Source organism: Buteo buteo, chromosome 2, assembly GCF_964188355.1.
Source record: "Buteo buteo chromosome 2, bButBut1.hap1.1, whole genome shotgun sequence".
Taxonomy (NCBI): domain Eukaryota; kingdom Metazoa; phylum Chordata; class Aves; order Accipitriformes; family Accipitridae; genus Buteo; species Buteo buteo.
In genome coordinates this window covers 8,000,150-8,026,684 of record NC_134172.1, presented here as the reverse complement: position 1 = coordinate 8,026,684, position 26,535 = coordinate 8,000,150, and the positions used below count along the sequence as shown (strand labels likewise).

The window sequence follows — 26,535 nt, the reverse complement described above, 5'->3', positions numbered from 1 at the left end:
CAACCAAGGTTGGGATTCAGCCTGCAGATGAAGACACTTAAGTCTAGTCACTGCTGTCAGTGGAGTATAGATAGTGTTCAGCTCACCCTAAGGCTGGCAAGTGCATTTTGTCAGCTGAAGAGCTCTGCATGCTCCATTAACTGCATTGACTGGATCTCTGCTAATTATAATAAAAGCAGAGACAACTGACTAACATGCAGCTATCTAGGTTTAAGCATCTTAATCTGCAAGCTGAATCCCACTCAAAGCAGAACATCATTCTTTCTTTCTCCTTATTTTCAAAATTTGTCCATACTTCTACAAATGCACAGTATCACAGATTAATGCCATTTGAAGATCCAATAAAAACAATAAACTATAAATGAAAACCCAGAAGCATACAAGAAAAATCTTCATTGACTTGGAATGAACTTAGCTCTTGGGAGAGGCTTTTCAGCAAGTACAATTCATTACATCTTACCCACACCAGAAAAAACACTAGAAAAACAGATGCAGGTTTGTTTATTTTTAAATTCAGTGGGTTTTTTTGTTGTTGTTACAGTGGTGGGTTTTTTCCCCCTATATGGATCAGACAGAGTATAGAAAAAATCTGCTTTTTTAATAGAAAGTGTTCAGAGCAGTGCAATCCAGATACCAAGCAAGGACTTTAACTGAGAAACAGAGAGCCTTTGTCATCAGTCATTCTTCTATCTTATCCTCTGTAGGCTTAAAAAAAATGTGAAATAGTACATAAGGTGAAAGTCTGTCATTAACTTGGGCACTGGAACATTTAATGTCCATTTTTCAAAGGTACCAAAAAGAATTATAGCATCTCTTCTGGTAGTTACAGTACTGAGTATCTCAAAATGAAGCTTCAAAAAATAAAAACATTGTAGCATGCTTTAAGCAGCTGACTATACAGCTAGCATGATGAAAGAGACATAGGACATGTAATCTTAGCATTGCTGGAAAGAAAGTTTGATTCCTAGCTCTTTTCCACATTGACTTTTATTTAAAGTATTATTATTTTGGAATCTTGTTTCTATCAAAATAGCTGTCTGCCAATCCTACTACTCACAAAAATTAAATTAATGTCATAAAAGTTTGAATAAGTGTATAACTAATCTGGTTCTTCATTAAGCATACTTAAAGTGAATTAAGAATCAGGGAAAAAACTTTGCTTTCAGGGAGTAGCAGTCTTTCTTTCTGCATGGAGCCTGGTTTCTGTGGGGCTTTACCTGTCACATACCTTCTCCAGCCAGAAAAAAATTACATCTCCAGAAACAATATTCAGTCAAAAAAGACAGAAGAGACCAAAGAAAAAAATCCTAACCTCAAGCACTCCTGTTTAAACAGGTGAAAATCTGCCTTCAGCAACACAGGAGGCTGAAAGTATCTAACAGAAATGCAATACCAAAGATGTTAAATACTACATCAGGTATAACATGAGTAACAAGTCCTTGAGCACATGAAATTATACCATGTTCTCTCCAAAAATCAGTACATACTTTGCATCTCTTGTATCGGGCACCTCCCTGTGGTATCCCAGCCGATTACTGATAAGCATATTGAAAGCATGCTTCTGATAGCCCAAGTCTCTCACTTCCTGATCTTCTTCATTAAAAATCATTCCTGCAAAAAAAACCATGCCAAGATCAGTTAACAGGCTCAAAAATATCCTTTGGAAACAATCAAGGATTGAAACATATGCTTCGATCTCCCCTAAAACCCACTGTGTTCTTCAAAAATCCCTCTGGTTTTGCAAAGTGTCTTTTAGTGCAACTATTTTTGTTACCCCTCACAAACAGGTAGTACTCATGAGTAGCTCTTGCAGCTATAATAAAATGGAATCATTCTCTAAAGACTGATGGTTCCATTGTGTTTATTGCCTTACCAGATACACTCCCTTCACTTAAATGCCCTCTAATTCTTAGCACCACATAAAAACCAACATCAAACAAGAAACGCAGGATAGACTTTGGCACACACTGCATCAGCACCTATCCATACAGATGAAAGGTCTGTAATAGGATTTTTGACAGAGAAAATACATTTACAACAGTAGAAAAACCCTCACAATAGCAACTCCAAATTCATGCATTTTTCTCAAGTCTGCAGTCACATAAAAATAGCTATGAAAAACCTGTGAACTTCTTGTTTGTATCACCTGGGACTTTGACAGCAAGTGAAATAGCAACAGAGCTAGCTGTTTATTGATTATTTAGCAGAAGCATCAACTGTTGCTGTGCATGGCAGAGGCAGCAATTGCTGGTATAAATAAGTACGCTGCTAGAAGCCAAGGCTGAAATCCTCAATTGCATCCTGCCTCCCTTGACTCAGTGCCACAGATTTCTCTGAGCCATAACTCACTAGTGTGAGCAAAGTATTACGGTGCTTCACTCAACTCTTCTACAGAAAAACAGGAGGGAGAGGAGGGAATTAGTAGCCACCACTTGTGTCTGCTAGGTACTTCTGCAACAATTCAGGTAGCACAGCAATGACTTTTTATTGTCTCTGTTCAACTGGCTGCACAGAATGAGATGTGTATGTCCCCTCCGGCTACTATCAACCTACAGTGGCAATTTCACTGAAATTTCAGTACAGGAAGGGAGCAAGGATCATGTAATTTATGTCCTTCCACTCTGCCCATTATCTCTATATGGTTCAAAATCTGCAGAAAATAAACAAGGGGGTTCCTCATTCACATGCTACCATACATCTAGAATAATATGTTTCACAGAATCATAGACTAATTTGGGTTGAAATGGACATCTGGTCTAATCCCCTGCTCAAAGCAGGTCCAACTATATCAAAGTTCCTCAAAACTTGTCCAGTTAAGTACTGAAAGCCTCCAGTATCTCCAAGGACAGAGATTCTACAACCTCTTCGTTTCCCTGTTCAAGCACGTAACCATCACTGCACTGAAAATTTTTTTCCTCTTATCTAATAGAAATCTCCTCCTTGGTTTAATTTCTTTAACATAACCCCATGCACCTCCAGAAAGAGTCTGGTTCCATCTTCCCTACAGCCTCCCATTAAGTTGCTGTTGACAGCAATAAAATCTCACCCCTCAGCCTTCTCTCTAAGGCAGAATAAACCCAATCCTCTCAGTCTTTTTTCATACCTCGTGTTCTCCAGTTTTTAACAGCTATGCAAAAGCCAGCTGAGGTCAAGCCCAGAGAAAATCAGATGGGTTAAAAAACAGAAGAAAAGGTCATTTAAAAAGTTTTGAAACTTTCTTCCTTCTCAAACAAGTAGTCCTGGTTGGCCTTCAGAGCACAGCTGTGTCACTACCAGTTGTGTTTCAGCAAAGCCTACCTATAGGTGTAAGATGACCTTCTAGACGGAATTCTGTGCATCCACATTCCCACCATTTATGTTGCCCACCCTGCCACTTTTAGTCTTGATTACAGCAATGGCAATGCAGCTGCACTATCAAACACCTCAACAGCAGATGCCCTGACATTTGCACAGGACCAAGCAGGAAGTGCTGGGTAGTGGTTATCTGGAAAAGATGTGGCTACACCCACATAGTGTGTCTTGTGGTGACTGACGCTATCAAGCTTATGGATGAGTGCTCCCACTGTAGATAAGTTGCATCACAGGGACAGGAATAAAGTCTGTTCACAGTGGCAGTGCCACTCTTCTGGCACCAGGGGTCTAAAGCAGTAAGTCAGTCCTCCTCTGAACCACCTGCATTTCCAAAGTAAGGTTTCCGGCTTGTCAATTCAGACACCCAGCTCCATCATTCCTTAATACTCAGCATCACAGTAACACTGTGCCACTGTGTCAACTTAAAACATTTTCTTTATACAAAGCACAAGCTTAAGAACCACATACCAAATGTTTCATTCTACAATCCATCTATAGCCAACCACTAACTACTTTTTTCTGATCTTCTGAATATAGACAAGAAGGAATGCTAATATTTTTAAAACATTCTCATGAAGAACAATATTCAAAATGCATCCAAAAGGCCTGAAAGATTTCAGTCCAAACAGCAGATAAAAGCCCTTGGAAAATAAGGGCTTTGCAATCGAAACATCAGTTTAGGCTTTACTTTAGCAGTATTACGTGGCTCTCCCAGATTAAAAAAAAAAGAAAAGATAGATTGTCCTACCAGATGACAGTTTGATTTTGGCTATCATATGCCAAACTTCTTTTCATTTTTTTTTTTTGCTTTGTGTGTTTATCACTGCCGTACCCTAGACAGACAGGAAGCCCTTTCCTGTGGCACCTCGTCTAATTCTAGCAGAGAGCCAGCTGTCTCCTGATGATTCATGTAGAATTTATCCTGGCACTACAATTCCCCTTGGCTTTCACCAACCAAACCAGTCACTTGGTTTGAAGATCAAGCGACTTCTTAGTTAAAAAGGTCCAATTTCTTTCCTGGCCAGTACTGAATAGTTGGAAAGAAATGGCCACCTCTGGACTGGCCTTAACCTCAGTTGGCTTTTATGCTTTTTGCAGTAAACTGATAAACATTTGTAATGCCACAGGGCAACGTGAATTGGCATTTTTTCCCCTACATATTCACACAGATCTAATGACCAACTTGGAAACTGAAGTTTGGTAAAGTTCTATAAACTCTTGAAGCTGGTGATCCAGCATTCAACCAAAGTAACAACAAAGGACTTCAATCAGATATGAGTATTAAACTCCTGGCTATAAAGGGTACTATGCCGTAATTCCCAAAGCAGCAGACACTGATACCACAACACTCCACATCTGCCTCCAGACTTAAAGCAAGTTTGCAGGCCAGTATGCAACATGCGTCAGTTTGCGTATCTGAACACAACAGCAAACACTAAGCAGTAAGTGGTTAAATATACAAAGCATTTTAGTCTGGAAGGCAAGTTTGGAAGACAAACTCAAATCATCTCATTGATGAAATATGCTCCAACAAAACACACAGGCCTTTGTTGGTACAAAGTAAGCAGGATTTGGCCCTAACCACCGTCATCTCAGTAAATCTTTCACCATAATTTGTCCCACACACATTTTTTGTGGATTATTTCATACTCCAAGGATATTCTCCAAATCAATGGGTCCTCTTCATTGTGCATTGTTATCAAGCTATTTCTAATTACTGCATATGAGTAGAGTATCTCTGTGGCTAATAAAAGTTCATGTGTTTGAGTCCAGGCAACACAGGAGTAAGATATTAAACAAGCATACACTGAACCTTCCAAAAGCAAGAACTACGTGAAAGGTAGACACCTTGCTGTAATTCAGTCCTCCTCATTAGCACTTACACAGCACAACTGTAAATGTGAGGAGACATATATTTTGGATTAAATACAATAGAATAAATTTCAAGTAATTTCTAATGAAGGGAGCCACTAGTACCACCTGCATTTCAACAAACAAAATGACTTCATTACACTATCTTCCCTGCAATCCTTTAAAAAACAAGGAAACAAACCAACCAACCTTAACATCTCATTTCTTTTACTGTTTTAATAATTTTGTCACCAGCCCTGAAAAACGCTTACCCATTTCAGGAGAGAATTCTACTTCCCCCTTAAGTGGGTCCTGGACATGATTTCCAAGAGGATTTCCTATCTTACTCTCTTTCTGTTGCAATTCAGGTATATGAACAGGCCCCCGTGTAAAACGGGGGTAGAATTTTTTTGGAAATGGCCTCTGAGGTTCCAGCCCCTTGACGGGCACATTCTTGAAGGATTGGTTCTCTTCACTGAAGTTGAAATAAACAAAGAGCAGAAGTGTCCAGGTCACGGATGTGAAAAGGCACCCATAGCAGAAATAGCGAAGTGTGACACTTCCCATTGTAGACTTAGCATCGTTGAGGACCCATTCTCAATTACCTGAAAGAGAGTGAAAACACATGATTTGAGAGTGCTGCCTGTTACCTCATCAGGTCTATACATTAGGAAATGCATTCTGTAGGTTGCTCTTCCATTAAATGATTTTTGAAACTTGAACTTTAAGCACAGACCTTAAGGATGAAATCCTTTTTCACTTTCCTGTTAAAAAAAAAAAACCATGACCAGTTTGCACATTCTGTGTACTGCTTTAAAACATGAAGCGAACAATCACTAAGAGCCCAGTGACACATCACAATGAAAGGTAAAAATGACTAATTTTTCCTCATAATAGTTATATAATTATCTCTCTTCCACAACAGTACATTCCTTGTATGCCTGCATCCATTTAAACATATCACTATTTAACTAAATATACTGCACACAGGGAATTGATTCTTCACAGAATCACAGAATGGTTGAGGTTGGAAGGGACCTCAGGAGGTCATCCCTGTCCAACCCCCTTGCTCAAGCAGGGCCACCTTGAGCCAGTTGTCCAAGAGTATATCCAGACATGTCCATTTTTGTAGTTCAGTTCCTTTCCTGTCCTAAAGCACAGAACAAGAGAACACAGACTCAAAAAAGCTACATAGTTCAGTCCTCCTTGTCCCAAATTTAAAAACAGCCATCATGAGCATCCCAGAAATTACAGAAATCACGGGGTGCAATTTAACAACACATAGCACCATGACAGTTACATTTACAGACACTCTTCTCTGCAGAAACAAACACATATGGGATAGGGAAAGAGCAAAAAGCTCCAAGATAATTTATTGGGTTCCTGCATGCCTCTGCAGATTCCAGAAGAGCTTCCATACTCCCTGGAGAAGATGCCCACCTAGAGCTGGAAGGAAGTACCCATCCACTAACACAATTTCCCCAAGCTATATTGAAAATTACTATCATAAGCAAATCCCTGAAGTAAAGCATATGAAACTGGTGATAACATTTTATTTATGGCCCAGGAGAATCAGGTAAACTTTTTGGAGTTGCTCAAATCTAAAAAAGGCTCCAAAAAAAAAACAAAAAAAACAAACAAACAAAAAAAAAAACAAAAAAAAAAAAAACAAACAACAAAACTCTCAAAACTATACAGCTTAGTTCCCAAAACTGAGAAAAACACTAACTCAAACAATTAGATTTCTCTCATCATTATCTAACCACAACAAATTCTTTGCATAGTAACAAAAATTCAAGAAACCATTTAATCACCTTTTAATTAGCAAAATATTTAAGAAAATAGAGTATTGGGGTAGGAGTCAAGGGTTTATGCTGATGCATTTTTCAGACTTCTCAAAAAGTCGGAAACTACCAGAAGTCTTCAGGTCAGCCTGGCAAAGAACAAACCACAACAACATTTGTGAGTACAAACAGGTTATTCCCTTCTCAATGTGGAAAACTACTAAACAGCGCTAGAAGGAATTCATGATCCCAAAGAAACCTATAAAGATCCCACTTATTTTGGCAATGTAATTTTGAGTCCTAAGTGACTTGCATCCAAAAAGAATACACGTCAAAATTCAAGCTCACATTTCCCAGACTGCAGCAGGTTATTGTCTCCCTTCCAAAAGAAAATATCCACAAAGTAAAATAAAGCAAAAAAACCCTAAACCTCCTCAAAAATAATTTACTCATTGTTCTTACCATGTCAAACTCCCTCACTTCTGCAAGGCAACAACCTACGCAGCGGTTAAGTCCAAGGAGCTTAAAAAGGTCTTAAACAGGGTTTAAACCTCATACTGACCCTGTGCATACAGATGAATCGCATGCTCTATGAAACAGGCTCCTTCTCTAACACTGTCACACAGAAATCTTGCTGCTTAACTGTAGAGCCATGGAATTAGGCAACAAATGCTCTGGGGCAGAAATGATTCAAAACCGCCTCATTCTAGCTAGCAGAATGGGTTTACCGGTTGGAGAAGTACAGATTGCCAATCCCCAATGCCTTATTCCCTGTGCTAACAGTGGTCAATGATCATACCAACATGAATCTAGGCTCAGAAAAAGCACATGAGGCTGCAAAGGAGCAAGATTAGATAAACACTTATATCCTCTCATTATAATAATTCTTCCCGCCAGACAGTCTGCAGACAATTAATACTTATCCATAAAATAAGATCTGGGTGCTTGCCAGCTTTTTTTTTTTTCTGCACAGCCACAAGGAGGTCACCTGTTGTAAGACTTGTCAAAACCCAATATACTGCTCCTCAAAACCTGTTAGAGCTGTTTTCCATTCATTATGGCAACACAGATGCACAATCCTAACATCACAGCACATGCACTTACATTGTGGAATATAACTGTTCCAGTAAGATAAAAATTACTATAACAGAGAAGGAACCTTTTCATTTCAGAGCTGTTTAAGGACACATCTACACTGCAGCTTGCACAGGAAAACCAAAGATAATCCTTGTTATCTCAGGTAACAGCAGGAAGACAGGCACGCAGAGCGGAATTCATCATGGACTAAGTATTTCCCCAGCTTGTTGCATCCCTTTTACAGCTCAGAGCTCCACCTTGCTGCTGTGGCACTTCTAGCCAAACTAAAGGAAGTTTGCTGTGACTGACATCAGGCATACTCACGTTAAAGAGGAAGAGATAAATTAGTAATCACCAGAGTGAAAAGATTGCTGTATATCCCTTCCATCTCCAGAAAGCCCTCTGACCAGGCTGAAAGCACACACTTGGTTACTGTTACAGAGGCAACGAATGCAAACCTGAGCATGATATTATTTCCACATGCTCCTTGCTAAAGCAGAAGCGCTTCACCTTCCTTTTCGCTCCTTCACTGTTTTGCAGTTTTGTAGAAGGATACAAAGGTTGAAATACTACATTTAAATCAAATGACAGAACCTCCACAATGCAGAAAACTAGGCCCTTTCAGTAGCTTGCTATTCAACCAAGACACTTGGTAATACATTTGGCAGGAAAATACAAGCTCACTATTTACTTTCTTTAAGCACCAAATGTTTTGTTAGATGCTTAATTTTGAAGGCAGAATGGAAAAAATTCAAACCCTGCCTATGAAAAGCACATTGAGGCTTATTAGTTTACTTTATTCACCAACACATATGCATTTACACAACCACTGTTCTATGGTTTCAACCACTTCTACCATTTAAGCAGCCCCAGAAGTCATAATATGCGTCAGAGCTGCATACTCCAGTTTTAGACAGTTTTAGTTTGACCATGACTTCTTACAGATGTGTTTTAGCAAAGAGGCTGCAGTAGGTTTTCAAGTCCTAAGCAACGTCAGTCCTGCTTGGGACCTGCCCTGAGGAACCAGGAGAACCTCCCCAGCCCTATACTTTTATGCATACAAAGTACAATCACATTAACACATCGCCGCCTCTCCTCAATATACCAAGAAACAAGTATCCCTTCACTCATTTCAGCACACAACAAAAAAAATAACCACTTTGATACATGCTGGAGAGAGGCAGGAGAGAATACTTCAGCTGATCACAAGAACCCAGGAGGAAACGCTCAGTTCAGAGGCAGCCACTTGGCCCTCGATTCTTCCCTCACCCATCTCCCTATCTGCAACTTTCTTCTGCAAGCCATCTAGACACAGTGAATAAAAGCCTTACCCTGTCCAGACTCTTTTGCTTTCCAGTTCTGTGAAGTCTTCTAAGATACGTGCTTTGCCAATTTACCCAACAACTGTCTGTGACTGCCTATGCATGGTCACAATACCCTGATGATCATCTTAAACACTCATCCTCTCTGTTGGTTTCTCCAAGCAGGATTTTGAAACTTACACAAATCCAAACCATTTTTTTTTCCCTTCTTTTCCTCACCTTTTTTTTTTAATGGAGACAAGCTGTTCCTGAATACAGGATCTTTCTCAACCCTGATACATGCTGCATGAGAAAAACAGGTTATATATATTTTTAACTCAACAGTCCTAAAGCTCTGCTAATGCAAGCAGAGCTAGCAGGTTTGAACAGTTAGATAGAAACAACTTAAATCAAAAAAGCAGAATTGCATTATCCAGATAATAATGTCAATGGGCTCATAAGAGTAATTTTCACCTATGGAATAAATACCATAACACTGAGTCCAGTCACCAATAAATTGCTATTTGGACAGTATAGTTAAAACACATTTCTATTTATTTATTCAAATGCAAACAAAAATACTAATTGCCATTAAAAAAACAACCCATGATTTAAACATATCAAGAATTGTTTCACAATACAGTTCCTCATAGATTTTACTAGTAAATGAGACTAGGCTTGAAGGGTCTATCATATTTCTCCCCTTCATTTCCAAAAAGCAACAAAGCTGCCAAAAGTAAGTTTCCAAAATACCTCAAACAATTCACTTTCCCAAAAACTCATGTCATAAAGAACATCCAGAAAGAACTGAAGACATTTCCTCTTCCTTGGCAATATAGGAGCTTTCACAGCAAATAGTAAATGATAACAGCTTTCAGTATTTTACAAGCGTTCATTCACATACACAAGATTCTAGCAATACATGGAGTTTATGGCTGTTTGCATTGGTATACTTAGGAATCCAAAGATACTTCAACAGGACAAACAAATCATTCAAGCTGGCAGCATCTCCTACATCAGGAAATTGCAATCCATTTTGGAGGCAACTCAGGTGACCAAGAAAGGAAAAAATTTATCTTAGAAGCTGCCCCCATCAGCATCAGCTCCAAAGAGACCAAGACTGAAAGGCACAGTATTCTGAGAATTTCTAACCAATATTCTACCTTTCAGTCTCTCTCTTGTTGCTCTGACTGTCATATATTTATTGCCTGATAGTTTTCAGACTTGAAACTTGGCAAAACCTTGGCACTGAGTTTGCAGACCCACATGCCAGAAATGCCAAGAATAAAATATTCCTCTCTGATTTCCATGAATTCCAGTACAGAAGTCTCAGTTCCTTGCAGAAGTAGTAAATCATTGATATTTTTTTTTCAGAGAACTATAAAAGTTAAATATTAGTAACTTAGTAAAAGTCTCTGAAAGTCAATCAATTGCAAAGCTGAAAAAAGACTCCAGGAGCCTACCCACCAGACTTGAGCTTCAGTAATTACTGTGCAATACTGCTTTCCATGTTGCACCAGCTTCTTGTAGCACCCTTACAACACCAGCACGACATTAATTTCATACATCAAACCCAGTAACATTTACATTCATTTAATAACCGGCCCAACAATGATACAACTCTGTTCCCCCAGACAGCCTGGGAGAATTTGTTATTTGTAACCTGTGCAGCAATAACACTGGCCCAATGTGTTAGCCTTCAACAGCTTTAATGAAAAAAAATGCCAACCACATTTCACAATATTTTGGCTTAAAGAGCAAAAGTAGCTACCAGCTCTATGACCTGCCACTGCTTAAACACTGACATCTGCTTGGATTAACCTCACAGTTTAGTAAACACACCGTATGACTAGATACTTCATGACTGTGCCAAAACTCATGTTTGTTAGAGGTCAAAGAGAGGATCAGATTAACCTCAAGATATTTGAAGTAGGAGTAAGAATTATTTGAGAAAACCTTAAAGTCTGCTTGTAGTTTTTCCAAGAACAGTTTTTCTTCTTCTTAAAAAAAAAAACCACGGAAAATGAAGACAGATACACAACTCATACCACCCAGATTTCCTCCAAGACTGCCTGTGTATTTTGGACCTATATTAAGGCAAGGAACAGATGTGTATAATCTTCATTTTTAAAGAGAATTCTAGTAAAAAAATCATTAAACTAATTTTATCTTTCTACAGAGTGTTAGGATAATTTGCTGCATGACCTCCTACAGACGCTTTTAATTTTTACTTTGTTATTTATTTTGGGGGGAAAAATGCAAGAAGATAAAGCAACACTACTTACAAATGCAATTTTGCTCTTTTAATAGCCTTAACTCTTTATATATTTCTTGGCCTCCAAGATGTTATGGCTACCATCGCTCCTCTTCCAAAACAAGCATCAGCATGAACAGGCTTTGCTATTTTCTTGTTGAATCACTAGCAAATAACAGCATTAACAGTACGATGAACAGAGGCCAGATTAGGAAGAAGTAGTACTCCAATAATACACTCATCTCACAAACAGAGATGCCATTCACAGTAGCTTTTGCACTTCCATGATAATTAGTTTTTTCCAGGCATCCTTAAGTTAATAGACTAGCAATATGAAAAAGGGACACCTTAGGCAGCTTTTGTTTCAGACTCCAACACACATCACTAGGAGCAACATGCACTGAACAGACATTCAGAACAAAAGCCAGAGATATTTCCAAATAAAAGCTTAGTGTTTCATGTGCTCCAGAATCTAAGAGACAACCCAATTTAAGTTCTTACAACAAAAAAACTCCTACTGGATTTTTTTAGCACTAAATTGGATCTACCTGACAGTTTGTTTTTAATTAAAACCAATCATTAATTTTTGACCTTACAGAAGGGTTGAGTCATTGTACTTAATGAATTAAGTGGCTATTTTTGACACAACATAGGCAGGTAACTACTCATGTAAAGACTGGTTGGGCCTACAGGAACCTACCTCGTGCCATTCAGCAAGGACAAAAGCTAAGTCCTCCACCTGGGACAGAAAACTCCCTGGCCACTGACACAGCCTAGGGAACAGCTCTGCAGAGAAGGACCTGGGAGGTCTGGCTATACAGGAGCCAGCAGCACGCCCTTGCAGCAATGACAGCTGACGGCGTACGGGCTTATCAATAGGAGCACAGCCAGGTGACTCAGGGATTTAATTACACCACCCCACGCAGCAGTCATAAGACCACAGGCACAGTACTGTACCCAGTTTGGGATCTGCCAGTACAAGACGGACATAGTAAACTGGAGCAAGTTCAGTGGAAGGCCATCAAGATGGTCATGGGCTGGAACACTTGCCCTGCGAGGAGAAGCTGAGGACGCTGGGCTTCTTCAGCCTGCAGAAGAGACGGCTTGCGGGGGGGGACACCTAATAGCAGCCCACCGCTATCTACAGGGATGTTATCAAGAAAACAGAACCAGGCTATTTAGTGAGGTGCAAGGTGGGAGAATGAAAGAGTTAAAAAAGACTAATGTAACCCCAGTCACAGCAACCCTCATTCACAGAAATAGACTGTGGACCACAGGCTATCCTCTTGCATAAGATCACTGTTCCCATTCATTTTAATGAGATGACACACTAAGATCTATTTTTAATTAGCCTCTGTAAGTCACTTCTAAATGCAACTTTAAAAGCTTTGAGAGCCAACAGTTTAGTCATTTCAGCACAGCTATACAAGTCCATGTCATACCACCTAAAATCCTCCTGGAATGAATACAAAATTTTGATCAACACTTTACAGATAAATAATCTTAAAACACCAGTAAAATTCATCATACTTTATAGATAAAGAAAGGCACATAGACTAGTTGCATGAATTGCTGAAGACCTAAGAACCTATACTATGAGTATACCAAGTCTGAAAAGCAGAAAGTGTTTTAGGAAAAATTTAAAAATTCATCTTCTTTATGTCTTTAGGTTCTCATCCCTCACTATTTTACCACTGTCAAATGACTCACTTATATACTCATTTGTTATTTCAGTTTTTGGACCTTAACCAGAGATGTCTAAATATTGCATACTATAATTTTTAAATCTGTGGACTATATATTGAAACGCCTCCTCTAGGAACATAACTTTGCTTATCAAGCTTTTTAGAATTTCTCAACTCCAGTTACAAAAGCTTTACTTAGCAGGCTGCCATATCAGAGTGAATGCAAACACTTCAGCATTTTTATAATAAAAATGTGAAGTTCCTTCTTTACCCACCTTTAAAGTATCTTCTGCAGTAATATCTTTCACTTCTTTGTCAACAACAAAACATACTACTTTTTTCCTTACTGATAAAGGATACCTTTCTCCCCACATACTTCTCCTCTCCAAGGAGTGAGAATATTTCACAAGGGCTCTCATTTAAGGACACAATTTTAATGGAAAAAAGCAGTTACAAGTTTTGGAAAGAAAAAGTTTCCTAAGAATCAGGATCTCACATTAACAAACAACAGAAAAGAACACCAGTTTTAGTTACAACCAGTGGTACAAGATTGCATCAAGAAAAGTAACAGTCTGATTAGGGAAAGCAAGTACACTTGGATTAGAAACATGAGCTTACCAAAATCCTAGTGCTCAATACTAAGTGCTATACAGTAGACAATTTTCATGCTGCTGCAGTGTCCTCATAAACTGCTCTCCCTCCTACCCCCCCGCCCCCCCAAAAAAACAACCACCTACTGGTTTCCCAAAGCACAGTTACATGCATGGAATTTTCTTACCTATCCCCCTAACAAACGCTGCACCATAGGGCTGCTCAGCTGGATGTTACTTTAAGCCATCTGGCATATAAATACATGTCACGCCATTCAGGGAGTCCTAAAAATACTTTCTTCCTTTTTGTTGCTAATAAACACTTTCTTCCAATTGAAATAGTGAGATTTTCTTTTCATTAGCAAAACCAGCTCCCAAGGAAGCCAGAATTTTCATGTACTGTCTCCAAAGAAAGACGCATGCATTTTGTAATACAGCCCTTCCTTCTTCACATACAGCTTAGAAAACAGCAAGATTAAAAAACCCACGCTGGCAACTTCTTTTTCAATGCACCTCTCTCACATTGAAGATCCATGTGTCTAAACATTAGTTTAACAACCCTCCAGCACTATATACAAAAGCAAAATGTAAGAGAGCTTACAAGGTCAACTACACACAAGTAAGCTGCTTAATACCTTTTCTAAATGTTTAAAATCTGCTTAGCTGTCCTTTGCATTTTATGTCTGCAAAGCTCACCAAAATAACAGTAAAAATACAGATGCATGCAAAATAATTTGATACGACACACTTCTACATGAACAGCTGAACAGAAGAACACTCACCTTGTTCCAGAAGAGTCGGCACTACAGAAGCAGTGCAAGGTTACATAGTGAAAACACATTTACTGCAATAGCAGTCAAATCCAGTTGGTGTCTTCATTCTCAGTGAACAATAAAATGCTGAGCCTGAAACTTAACGCTTTGTTGCTGAGTACTGCTTCCAAGTCCTAACTAGGAATGGGGTAACAAACACAAGCTTCTCTATGACAACAAGCTACTTTGGATGTGTCTTAGGACATGAATGCTGCAAGGTTATTTCTCATTTGACTGCATGTACTGCCCTAAGAGCACCAACCTATTTTTCTGTGTTTGCGGGTTTTTTTCATATATATATATCCCCCCCCCCCCCCCCCCAGCTGATGCATGATACATATGGATCCATAGATTTGGCAGCATAAACAAGACTGGTCATTTTACTGCCACTCACTAGAGAAGCATAACCAATCAGTGTATTTCTGAGGCATTCCTCATCATAATATCAATGCATTAGACCACAGTAATGCTAGAGAAAACGATCATTAAGTTGTATACAAAATTAAATTCTAGAAATTCCTTTACTCCTCATTTTCCAAATCACTAGTTATTTTATAAAATTGCCACATTTTGACTGACGTTTTCTAGGTATGCTTTCTGTTCATTTTAAGAAATTTTCATCAAAAGTGCTTTGGGCTTTTTTCCAGTCTTTTCCAAGCAAAGTAAAAACACATTTTCCAATTCTGAAAAATAAATAAATAAATAAATAAATCAGACTTTATTTGTACAGCCCTCCTGCCAAAAAAGCTGGCAGCAAATTTGGCAACAAAACAGACCTCACTGAAGTATTTTTGAGTGGGACAGTAAAAACTGGGGTTGACCAGTCTTAATTTTAAACCTGTGACTACTGACCATGGACACTGCATTTTGCACAAGTTTTTTCTGCAAATCCCAGTTCTGCAGTTAGCTCCAAGCAGACATCTACCTGTGCAGAACTCAGTACTGAAATGAACAGCTGTATACAAAAAAATAAACACGACATTTGCAAACTCAGACTAGAAACTTCAAAAGACTATACTTGAACATGTATAAAACACCAAACTGCTGCAATTAAGTTATTACTAGTACTACAGAATTGGAAAATGTCTTCACGAGAATGGTTACATTGCATCTTATCCTACAGCATCAGATTACAGAATTCATAGACCTCCAAGCTCACTCCCCACAAATCACACAAGTCTACTTCATTTCTCTTCTTCTGCAGGGTTTTTCTTTCCAATATGCAGAAACTTACATAAAAGTACATTAAAAGTGCCATGTTTGGATATCAGACATGTCACATTCACTGACAGTCAGATGTCAGAAATCACCACAGTTAAGATAGCACTAGCCTGTCAGCTACTTGCTGTAGCACTGCAGTCTGCCCTTGCAACTTAGTTTGGTTAGCCCAGGATCAAACACCTTTATGGAGCCCATGTAACTGATATTAGCATACATAGACATTATCAGGGTGTTGTTTTTTTTTTTTAAAAAAAAAAAAAGAAGATTAAATGTAGCACCAGAACTGTGAGTGAGGTTAAAACAAGTTACAGTTTAAATCCCCAAACTGCCTCTGATAGGAAAATATTTAACTCATTCTAAACTGCTCGGAGTTCTTAACTCTTTTTACATTTCACCACGCTATTAAGAGATGGCACTATCTTAGAGATTTCCTCAATACATTATGTCCTAACTTAGTTCTCCTGGGTGGACGGCCATTGTTAAAAAAAAGCAGAACTGAAAGAAATACTAAAAGTAGGCATTGAATTGAATTCAATGTCCATTTGTATTTCTCATGTCCAGAAACAAAGGTCACTTGGAGTTTTTCACTCCAAGCTTTAGCACAGAGTCCACAGTATCCATGCCATTTGGAACAGCAGAGGCACGGGACTTCCATTTTTCCAGTAAGAAACTCTTAGAAAGACCAAAAATCCCTGCAATCTTCTTGCTTTTGGATTCATTTTCCCAACAGAAGTTTAAAGTAATTTCTGCACACAGGTTTCTCTCTACTTCTCTCATTTTTTCACTGATGTCTCCATGCATTAATATAAGAGAAGAATCCTAAGGATATAAACCTACTATGTCTTCCCTCTTCAACTCACTGACTGAACCAGGACACCTGTATACTTATCAGATTGACCTGTGGGACATTCTGGTTGAACCATTTGCTCTGCTACAGATTTTGATGAGATCCTTAGCAACTCAGTGTCTCAGCTCTCACCTATAAAACCTGACTGATGCATTAAGGCAAATACAACAAAGGTTCTGAGGCCACAATAACCAGATATGATACAAATACCAAGCCGAGCTCTGGCTTAGAACAGCAGTAACTCACACCTTCTGCTCTGCCAGCAAACCTATTTCTAAATTATACTAGCAAACTCTTCTATAGGAATCATTCTCTCTTTTTCCCTTCCTTAATTCAACACAGTAATACTAACAAAGAGATACCATTGCTGGTACAACCATACCTACAGATGGAGTCAATGAAAACACTTTCACTCGCACACCTAAACTAAGCTATCAGTTTAATATAAGTTTATCTTGCTAAGTATTGTATTCGACAACAGGATAGGGAGTTTTCCAAATGTGTAAGTAAACAGGCCTTCTATTAGCATGCTTCCGAAAAAAACATTTTTGTGGACATTAACTGTTGGATTAGAATGATAAGTGATAAGAGGCTAGCATAAAGAGATTTTACACTGTCTGTAAGGAGAGCAAACTTCTGCAAGTTATGACAAAAACTAATTTTCTTTGTCTCTCATTCTTCCTACATGATCTTACAGACTCAATCTCTCTGTCTCCACGGAAATCCTTTCAAAGAAAGAGTTGTGGACCACTCCTTTTCCATCCACTATTGGTCACTCTTCTTCTACTTATCTATTGCCAATGTTTCTAATGGGAAAACATACTCAGGATTTTGATGCTGAAATCGCGGATGTTGCAACAAAATGAATAGCAGATCCAAAATACATTTTCCCACTTCACTAGAAGTCATGCTTTCCAACACACTGCTAGCACAGAAGATTAGCATGCAATCCAAAACTTAGCCTTCTCTTGCTGCACAGGCAATGAGACGTAGCATCTGCTGATGCAGGAGATGAGATTTATGCTAACTGACAAAATTAAGGTATTGCAGGAAACTAAAGAAAGCACTCCTAGAAAGCAAATTCACTAACAAATATGAGAGGTATCAACAGAGACAATGACATAATTTGTTCTTGACATTACACTTCAGAAATTAGCAAAATAGTCAAAATACCTATGAAGATTGATTCATAAGGGGTTGTGTACCAAAGCAGGATAGTTTTTGCTTCCTGGAAAAGGATCCCTGTTTCAATTAAGGCCACTTCCAGGGTTTAAAGCACCTAATTTAATCCTTGTCTGCACAAGAAAATCTGTGTCATTTAGCCAAGCAGTACTTGGACAGCTTTACATAAACTAAAAAGAAAACCTCTATGAACATGCTCCTAACATTCATCAAGTATTTGCTTAAATCAGTTTGGCACATAGCAATCATTTACTGAGGTATCTTCTTTTTAGCATGCCTCTTCAAGTTCATTAGCTTAACCTATCAATTTAAAATTCAACTTCTTAAGTGGTCCAGTGTCTCATAGTTGAAGTCTTAGGAATGACAAAAAGTTATTGCAGGTAAGCAGTTACCTCCAATCAGCCGCTCTGCAACATTTCTTCATACATATATTCCTTTCCTCTTGCGCACCAAGAGAAATTATTTTTGTCAAGGTAGCTTGCTCCATGGCAAGAGGGGTTAAAGCATGCATACAAGCACTCACTGTAGCACAGATGATAAGGTATAACTTGCCAGTCATGGCAAACCTTCAATCTCAGAAATGCAGAACTTGCAATGCCACTACTGCCACGAGACAGAAAACCACAACAGCTCACCTGCTCCAAACTGAACTTAGAGCCAGCAAAGACGTCAAAGTACCTACCTGTGAGCAATATGGGGTATTGGGGTCTGAAGTCCTCCCTAGCCTGCACACCTATTTCTTGCTCATACTACAAAGCATAAAGCAGGCAGTAGAAGTCCTGAGGTTCCCCGCATTAGGGGTTTCTAACTCGTGTAAACAGTGGAAAAGTTGATTCACCCCAAGCACTGAATTCCAGTTTCAAACATGCAAAGTATCTGGCTGCCAAAACCCTAGACTGCACAAGAAAGGGCTGAGATACAGCATGTCACCCTTACAGGCACTTCAATCCATACTCCGCATTTTGGTAACACCATCAGTCGTTTAACCTACAGACTTAGCATATTTTCACATCTCAGGGAAGGAGTTCAGAAGTTCATACAACAAAATATCCGAAATTTAGTATACTTGAAGTCAACTTTTGATTGAAACAGTATGATCAGCTTCCTAATTTTCCCCCTTTTTGTTGCAGTGTATTTCTAGTTTTTACAGAGTTTTCAAATAAAGCATTTACACTAATTATTACACAATGCTGACTCACATGAGAAACATGCTAGAGCACAGCTGAAGGACGTGGTGGATACTATTAACTCTTAAACAAAATGAGCTGAACAAATGCATTTACTCATGCTGCTAAACACTGGTTTAACAGCCGAGGCCTCTGTACTGACAGTACTTTATACATTTAACACAGTAGCTGCAACAGCGGATGCATTCATCTCCATAAGCCACCATATGTTTTGAAAAGAAACCTTAGATAAGAATCAAGACAATTTATCTACCTCCCACAGCCTAACAGGGATTGAAACAGACTTCTCCTCTGTAATATTTTTTGAGAAAGAATAAACAAATTAATTTCTGCACTTGAAATACATGAATATACTTTTGCTCTTCAACAACAAGCAACATAATTGTACTGCAGCACTTCTCCAAAATGAATGGTACCAAAGAAAATTACTTGATTTTAGGGATACCTGTAACTGTAATATGACCTAGCCAGACAGACGGAATTGTTCAGAAGGTCGATAAACTGAACTGTCGCAGAAAGGAATGATTGTATTTTTTCAAAATTTTACCTTTTCCCTTCAGCTGGAAGTCTCCTCTTACCTTCTGCTTCAGTAATCAACACACAGCTGCCACACTGCCGAACTTAGCCTGCCAGCTGCTCAGACCACAACCTTTTTACAGTACCTTGCAAGGTAATGTAACTAAAGTAAGAACGATTCTCCCTCTGTTCTTTTCGCCCCCACAACACCCTATTCTTTCTTGCTGGATGATCTGAAATCCCCATTTTTACTATCTACTCAGATACTTCTAATCCTATCCATTTGACCCACAGTTTGCCCCACTCTACACACATGCCCTATAACTACCATAAAAAAATTGGGTTTTCTAGCATTTACTACAAGGAAGCGTGTTTTATATAGACAAATTTTCAAAATACTAATAATTCACCTTTATTTCCCTTGCCATGCTGTTTCATGGTTTTCTTCCTCCTAAAAAGCTTGAATCACACCTACTGTTATTTTACATCACTGTGAGAACGATGAACAGATTCACCCATTCTCCTAAACTACTGCCACACAGCAGTTTATCAGGAAGTCTTTCTAGTTTGCCTCCTATGCATAATGGAGTATTTATTTGCATCCTCTGAGACGAAGTGATTAGATAGCAGAAGACAAGGCAACAGGCCCTGAAACCTGCAGTCAGAATCTCTTAAACCGGAACACATACCACTCAGCCTGCTGGCTTCCTCATCTGAGGCTGAGATGAAGGCTCATTAGAGCTGCAGTGTTATTTCTTTCCTTCCCTGCTGCAGAAGAGCTCCTAAAACTCTGCAGGAGCTTATCTTACCCAGAGATGAGGAAAAGCTTATACAGAAGGCATGCAGTTCTTCAGAGACAGTTATACTGGGGGAGGCCAATTGCTTGTTAATCAAAAGCCTCTTATCTGGAACCACCTGGACCTTTATGCTGTTCTAAAATGACATCTAGGAATCCCAGCCAGACTACTTCACATATGCAGAGGTTCTCTACAGGGTAGCAGGGCAGAAACATACTGTCAGGGAAAGGTTGGTAACATCCATTCCTGGGCACAGTCTGCACTTGGATCAGCTTAAGCTAATCAGAGATGTCTGGGAGCAGTTTCCTATTAAAATGAGATCCATATGAAAGGTAAAAAAAACAACAACAACAACAAAACCCAAAAAAAACAAACAAAAAAACCAAACAAAAGATAACAATGCTAGATCAGAAAGTATTCAATATTTACTGTCACTTACAGAATACTCTAAGTAAGGACAGAAGGGGTTTGATCTTATGTTGAAATACATTTTCCAGGGAAAAAAAAAAAGCATGTTGGCAGAATGCCAATGATCCTGCCCATCTGCATAATTACTGTACTGGCATTAGGAGATTTCACCATTCCTTCAAACAGAAAGCAATACTCTAAATACACTGGAGCAAACAGATAAAGCACAGATTGTTTACAGAGCAACAACAAACCCAGGTTATGAGGTATTTTCTTTGGAAGAGTAGGGGTTGCACTTTATATTTAGTTATACAATAAAGTTCTGCAAGGTCTACTGCAGCTGCCCTGCAACTGATACTGAAAAGAAGTTAGGATACAGTTTGGCAGAGATGCTGTACTAGACAGCATTAGTGTTTTAATTAGTTAGAATGGCAGTTTTAAGGCTGACACCTATGAAGAAGTGAATGAAGGTGAAGCAGCTATATTTGGAAAGGCACCTTCTGAACATGGTGTTTGCTTCCACTGCCAACTAAAGCAGAGAAGAGTCCGATCTGCTAAGCTCCCCGCTACCAGCAGCGCAGAGCTTTTGGTTGCTAGCTCAGCTCAGTCTGTTCTCATGCAAACAAGGGACCAGAGAACCTTTCTTTTGCCTTGCAAGTAAGTTGGAGACACTTAATTTGCTATCAGTATTTTCTGTTGCAGCCTTCCTTAGAAGCTGCAACACACAAAAAAAGAAAAATACCACATGGCAGTGGGAACCGACTAGAAGGGCTGGAGACCAGCCAGGTAGAATAACACGTATTTGCCAAGAGGAAAAGGGAGCCTCAATGTTGCAAAGTACATATACCGAAAACTAGAGGAACAAAAAAGGAGAAATGGTTTAAAAATAAATTTCCCAGTCATAAAGATAAGAAAGCTTTAATACATCACGGGGTCAAAAAGCCCTCCAAAAAGCAACGCCTGCCCTCGCCCTGCAAACGAATCAATGAAAGGAGCTGCGCCAGCAGAACTAACACGTACAGATCCTCACTTTTGGGGCTGACAGTTGCACAGTTTCCGTCTACCTGCAGGCGGGCTGCTGCTGCTCCTTCGCATGCATTTAAAGACTTAAAAAAATAAGAATTACGTTGTCTTCCATCCTGCGTAGCGCAACCCACACCGTCCCCACGGTGTCTCCCCGGGGGAGCGCTGCCGGCCGGGTGAAACCAAGAGCCCTCACCGTGCGGCTACCTCACCCACCGACCCGGCCGAGGGCAGCCCCCCCCCGGCCAAAAGCCCACGCCGTTCACTTCAGCCGGAGAGGGGGAAGCCCTGAACCTGACCCCAGCCTCTGGGAAACAGGAATCACCGCCCTCAGGGCAGGCGGGAAAACGGCCGGCGCCCACCCCGTCCCCCTCACCCCGCGGGTCCGCCCCTCACACCGGCCCCGTCCCTCACACACACACACCCCCCCCCGGGGGGGCTGCTCCTCACACCGGCGCCGGTTCCCCCCGCCGGGGCCGCCTCCCCTCAGACCACCGCCACCGATCCTGTCCCTCACAGCCACGGAGCAGCCGCCGCTGCCAGCCCCCCCCCCAGCCCGACACCGAGGCGGCCCCGCACTCACCGCGGCGGCGGCCGGCGGGAGGCGGCGGCATCGCCCCTCCGCCCGCCCCGTGCCCTCGGCGGCGGCGGCGCGCACCGCTCGCGCGCGGCGGCGGCGGCGCCACGTGACCGCTCCCGCCTCCTCCCCCTTTGCCTCCCTCCCTCCCCGCCCGGCCGGCGCCGTCACGTGAGGCGGCCGGGGCGCGGCCGCCATGACGGCGGGGCAGGGTCGGCCTGAGAAAATGGCGAGCTCTGAGCGAGGGGAAGGTGGTGGGGTTCCTGCTTGGCCCCCTTTTGCTGAGCGGTACACGGTCATGAAGCCACGGGGGGATTGAGGGCTGAGGGGCTGCGGATGTGCTGCCTTCAACCCACTTCTCCCCTCAGAGTTGCTGTGCTTCTGCCCATCCCGCTGGGCGCTCGCCCTTGGGCTTGCAAGGATTTCCCTTGCAGCTCTCTCTGAAGACTAAAGCCCTTCCTAGTCCCTCAAGGAGGTGTCTTCTTTGGGCTTTATGGTCTTAAATGGCCCTTGGAAGTACGTGTCCAGGGGCTTTGAAGGGGAGAAAAGAGGTGTGGGTCAGGCTGATGGAGGATGTCTGGGCCAACTAGCAATGTTTTCCTCACCGCGTAGTTTCAGTAGCTGTCTGGAATGTGGGGAAACGGCTTCTTCAGCCGGAAGGGGAAGAGAGCAGAGGGAGATCAGCCACAACTACACTAAAATAACCTGAGCTTGGCAGTTAACATGCATCTATAGTGACAAGAGTTTACATCCTCACGGGTGGAGAGGCGTGTTGAATCCTCAGATCTTTCATGTCCAGAGTAAGTGATCTAACTGCTGACTTACTAGACAAAAGGGTGCTGGGGTAGCTTCGCCACTGATCCATCTTCGTCCGGGACCTGACTTGGCAGGTGTCCTTTTGGGAGGTGGGGTGAAACTGGAAGGCATCTTGGCCTTGTAAACCCTGGTGAGGTTTAAGAATGAGCTAAGTGTTAGATTTGCTCAGCATAGTCAGGACTGGGAGCTTTTTTGTGAATACCCAGATACAGAACTTGAGCTGCTGAGTGACAGTGTGGAGATGGCAGATTTTGTTTTAGTAAAGTGGAAATTAAACAGGGTTGAGACATCTGAGCCCATTCTTTAGTGGCTATTGCCCCTGGTGTCCAGAGATTATGGCAAGATGCTTTATAATAAGACAAATAGAGCAGAATACAGAACTTGTCAAAAAGTTGTAGCTACAGCATTAAAGTACAGAGGGCAAAAGGGCAATTTATAATCAGAAGCTGCAGTGAAAGAAAAAGGAGTGACAGTCTGTGGAGGGGTTAGTAAGCAGATGACAACGAGGTAGCAGGGATCAAGATGAAAGTAATGTGTGCAGTTAAATGAGATAGCCACATAGTCAGCATCCCCATCAGCCAGCTTCACATAATTCCTGTTTCATAATGGCTAATATGCAGCTGTGATCTGTCTCATAATAATTTAGCCTGAGGACTGGAGGTGTGTGTTAAGCTCTTTTAGGGAAGAGCAACCTCAGCACATATGCTATCTGCTTTCTGCAGAACCATTATCCTTGAAGTCCTTCTAATTTGGCCAGTTCTTGCTACCTTGTAATTCCATGTATTTAATCTACCCAAATAGCTATTTTAGTTCTTATCGAAAAGAGTTTCCCTGGTGCATGGATTATCATTTTATTAGCAGAATTAATAAACTGCTACTTTTTAGTGTCACTTACTGTAAGGTCTTTGAGACATGTGTTTTATTTCTCAAAATCCCTGATAGTGATAATCTGCCCAGCCCAACTGCATAATATACTCCATGATAACTTGTTAGCATTAACGAATTGACCCACTTCCTATGTGCTCACAGCAAGGGACAAGATTTCATATAAAAGTGCTGGCAAAAAGTTGTAACCCAAAGTAATCCTCTGTCAATATGGGTTGTGGTCAGAATTTGGAATCTATATGTAGTCAAGCACTGAATTTTCATTTATTAAATGTTTTTGTTGTTGACGTGTCTTGGACACAGAAATGGCACAAGGGAAAAGGACAGTCTGAGCTACAAAAGATACTCTTTAAGTCCTGTCTCATTTCTTAGATTGGCTTTTCTACTTTGTGAAAAAGGAGGCAAATATCCCCAAACCCAAACAGAATTAATGTATATTGTTTTTCTAAATCCAAATTGTTCAGAACAAATTTCTCCAGCTAATGCATAGAGATTGTTGACCAGCTGTGATGGAGAAGACTGGAGGAAACTCCATCTGTTCTTTCAATAACTGGGAGAACTTGCATTTGTTTCAGTGGTTTCCTTTTGTAATAGTTTGCCTATGGGCTGTCGATGACTGAAGTCAGAGTCTGCACGTCCCCTAACAGAGGTTCTATGTGGTTATGGTTCTGAATAGAGCAAACAAGCCCTTGTAAGTGCTGGATGGTTTATTTGGATTATTTGAGGAAGGAGGACATTTATCTGGTTGCTTTCAGACTTTTCCTTCCTATGGTTACTTTTGCTGCATATCACTTAATGTGTTTTCTTGCCTGCTTTCCAAAAGAAAGGTTGAATGACAACTCAGAATACATATATGGGTTTACCTGATCATCTGCTCTCTCTTCTCAAACACTTTTGAAATCTTGGGCCATATTCATCAAATTTGACAGTGGGCAGAGATCTCAAAGGTATTATATTCTAAATAGCTTTGCAAAAATAGATGTCTGAATAGACGAGACTGTTATCCACTATTGAGGAAAAGCCTGTAGAACAAGTTCATCCTACATACCCTTAAATTCATTAGGAGCACTCAGGAAAGAATCCATGGAGCTGTTGTGGCTAGTCTATTGAGAACATCAGTTCTGTGCTTCATAGTAGGTGAGAAGGCAAAAAGGGTATTAGGTATGTTAGGATAGGAATAAAGAATAAGATGGGATACTGTTGTAAAAGCCAAAGTGCTTGTACATCTTCAATATTGTGTGGAATTCTTCCTAAAGCACCAAGAAAGGTACAGAGAAAAGCAATGAGCTGATCAGAGGTGTGGAATTGCTTCATTAAAGGAAAAAAATTAAAAGGCGTTTAAATACACTGGAATGGTTTAACTTGGAAAAGGATTATGAAGGAATGTGAAAATGGCATAAAAATCTATTGTCATGGAGAAAGTGAATTCTGTGTTTCTTATAGCACAAGATTTAGCCAACCTGAGTGAAATTTCCAGGCAGTAAATTTAAAAGAAGCAAAAGAAAGTATGTTTTCTCTTGAGTTACAATTGTAAATTGCTGCAAGTGTATTGTAGAGGCCAAAAGCATAAATGTACTCTTGAGTGGATTAGAAATTGAAATGGAAAAAATGTCCATTGAGGCCTCTTAAACATAATGCTAATGCAGCTGCCAGCTCAGGAAATCTCCCAAGTAAAGGGGTGGATTCAGCCAGCAGATTAAGACACCTAAATTTGGGTTTCAGTGTGTAGGTGTCTCCATGTGAACCAGATGTCTAAGCTCCCTTTATACTCAGTAGAGAACTAATGTGGGATTTAGTTACATAAATGCAGACATCAAATGCCATTTTAGGCATTGTGGAGTTTTCTACCTGGCCTCCTGCTCCAAGAAGAAGCACGTCTTCGAAAAAGCCTGTCATATCTGAAGTCTCACCTGGAAGTCTTTGATATCTCAGACCATCACAGCTGACACTAAGCACCTATGGTTAGCAAGCTGAACCCTGCTCATAGTTGATACAGCAAGCTATTCAGACCACCTTAAGAGAGATATATCAGTATTGTGAACAGCTGAATAACTCTCAGCTTCATTAACTGTATTAAGTAGTTCTCTATTGACTGTAGGAGGAACTTATGTTCAGATGAAGACATCTTCATGGGGACATTTCAGTCTAGGTGTCAGAATTTACATGTTTTGCCAGGCTGTACCAGGGGGCATATTGCTTAGTTTTTTAATACTATTTCCTTAAGTTTCCTTAGCCAGTCAGAGCATTCAGTTGATTCAGCTGGGATTGATTTAGGGGGAGAATACAGGAGATTATGTATGAAAAACCTTCTTCAGATACTCAGATTTATTGATAATGAGGATTGTGTGAAGGTTTCGATTCATGGTGCACT

The 26,535-nt window shown here is 40.4% G+C and overlaps 1 protein-coding gene across 4 annotated transcripts in view; it reads right to left on the bottom strand.

Moving 5' to 3' along the window:
* The window catches only part of GALNT11 (polypeptide N-acetylgalactosaminyltransferase 11), a 53,698-nt gene extending 31,121 nt beyond the window's left edge, over positions 1-22,577 (bottom strand). For 2 of the 4 annotated variants that reach the window (XM_075045029.1, XM_075045054.1), the window contains exons 1-3: positions 22,470-22,577; positions 5,475-5,807; positions 1,488-1,611 (exon numbers count right to left, since the gene is read on the bottom strand). In XM_075045029.1, the coding sequence (XP_074901130.1) occupies positions 1,488-1,611; positions 5,475-5,769 (419 nt within the window). In that variant the 5' untranslated portion in view covers positions 5,770-5,807; positions 22,470-22,577. Of the gene's footprint in view, positions 1-1,487; positions 1,612-5,474; positions 5,808-14,081; positions 14,202-14,675; positions 14,693-22,469 lie in introns of those variants that run through there. The other 2 variants (XM_075045044.1, XM_075045035.1) reach the window with 2 other exon arrangements.
* Between the last annotated feature and the right edge of the window lie 3,958 nt (positions 22,578-26,535).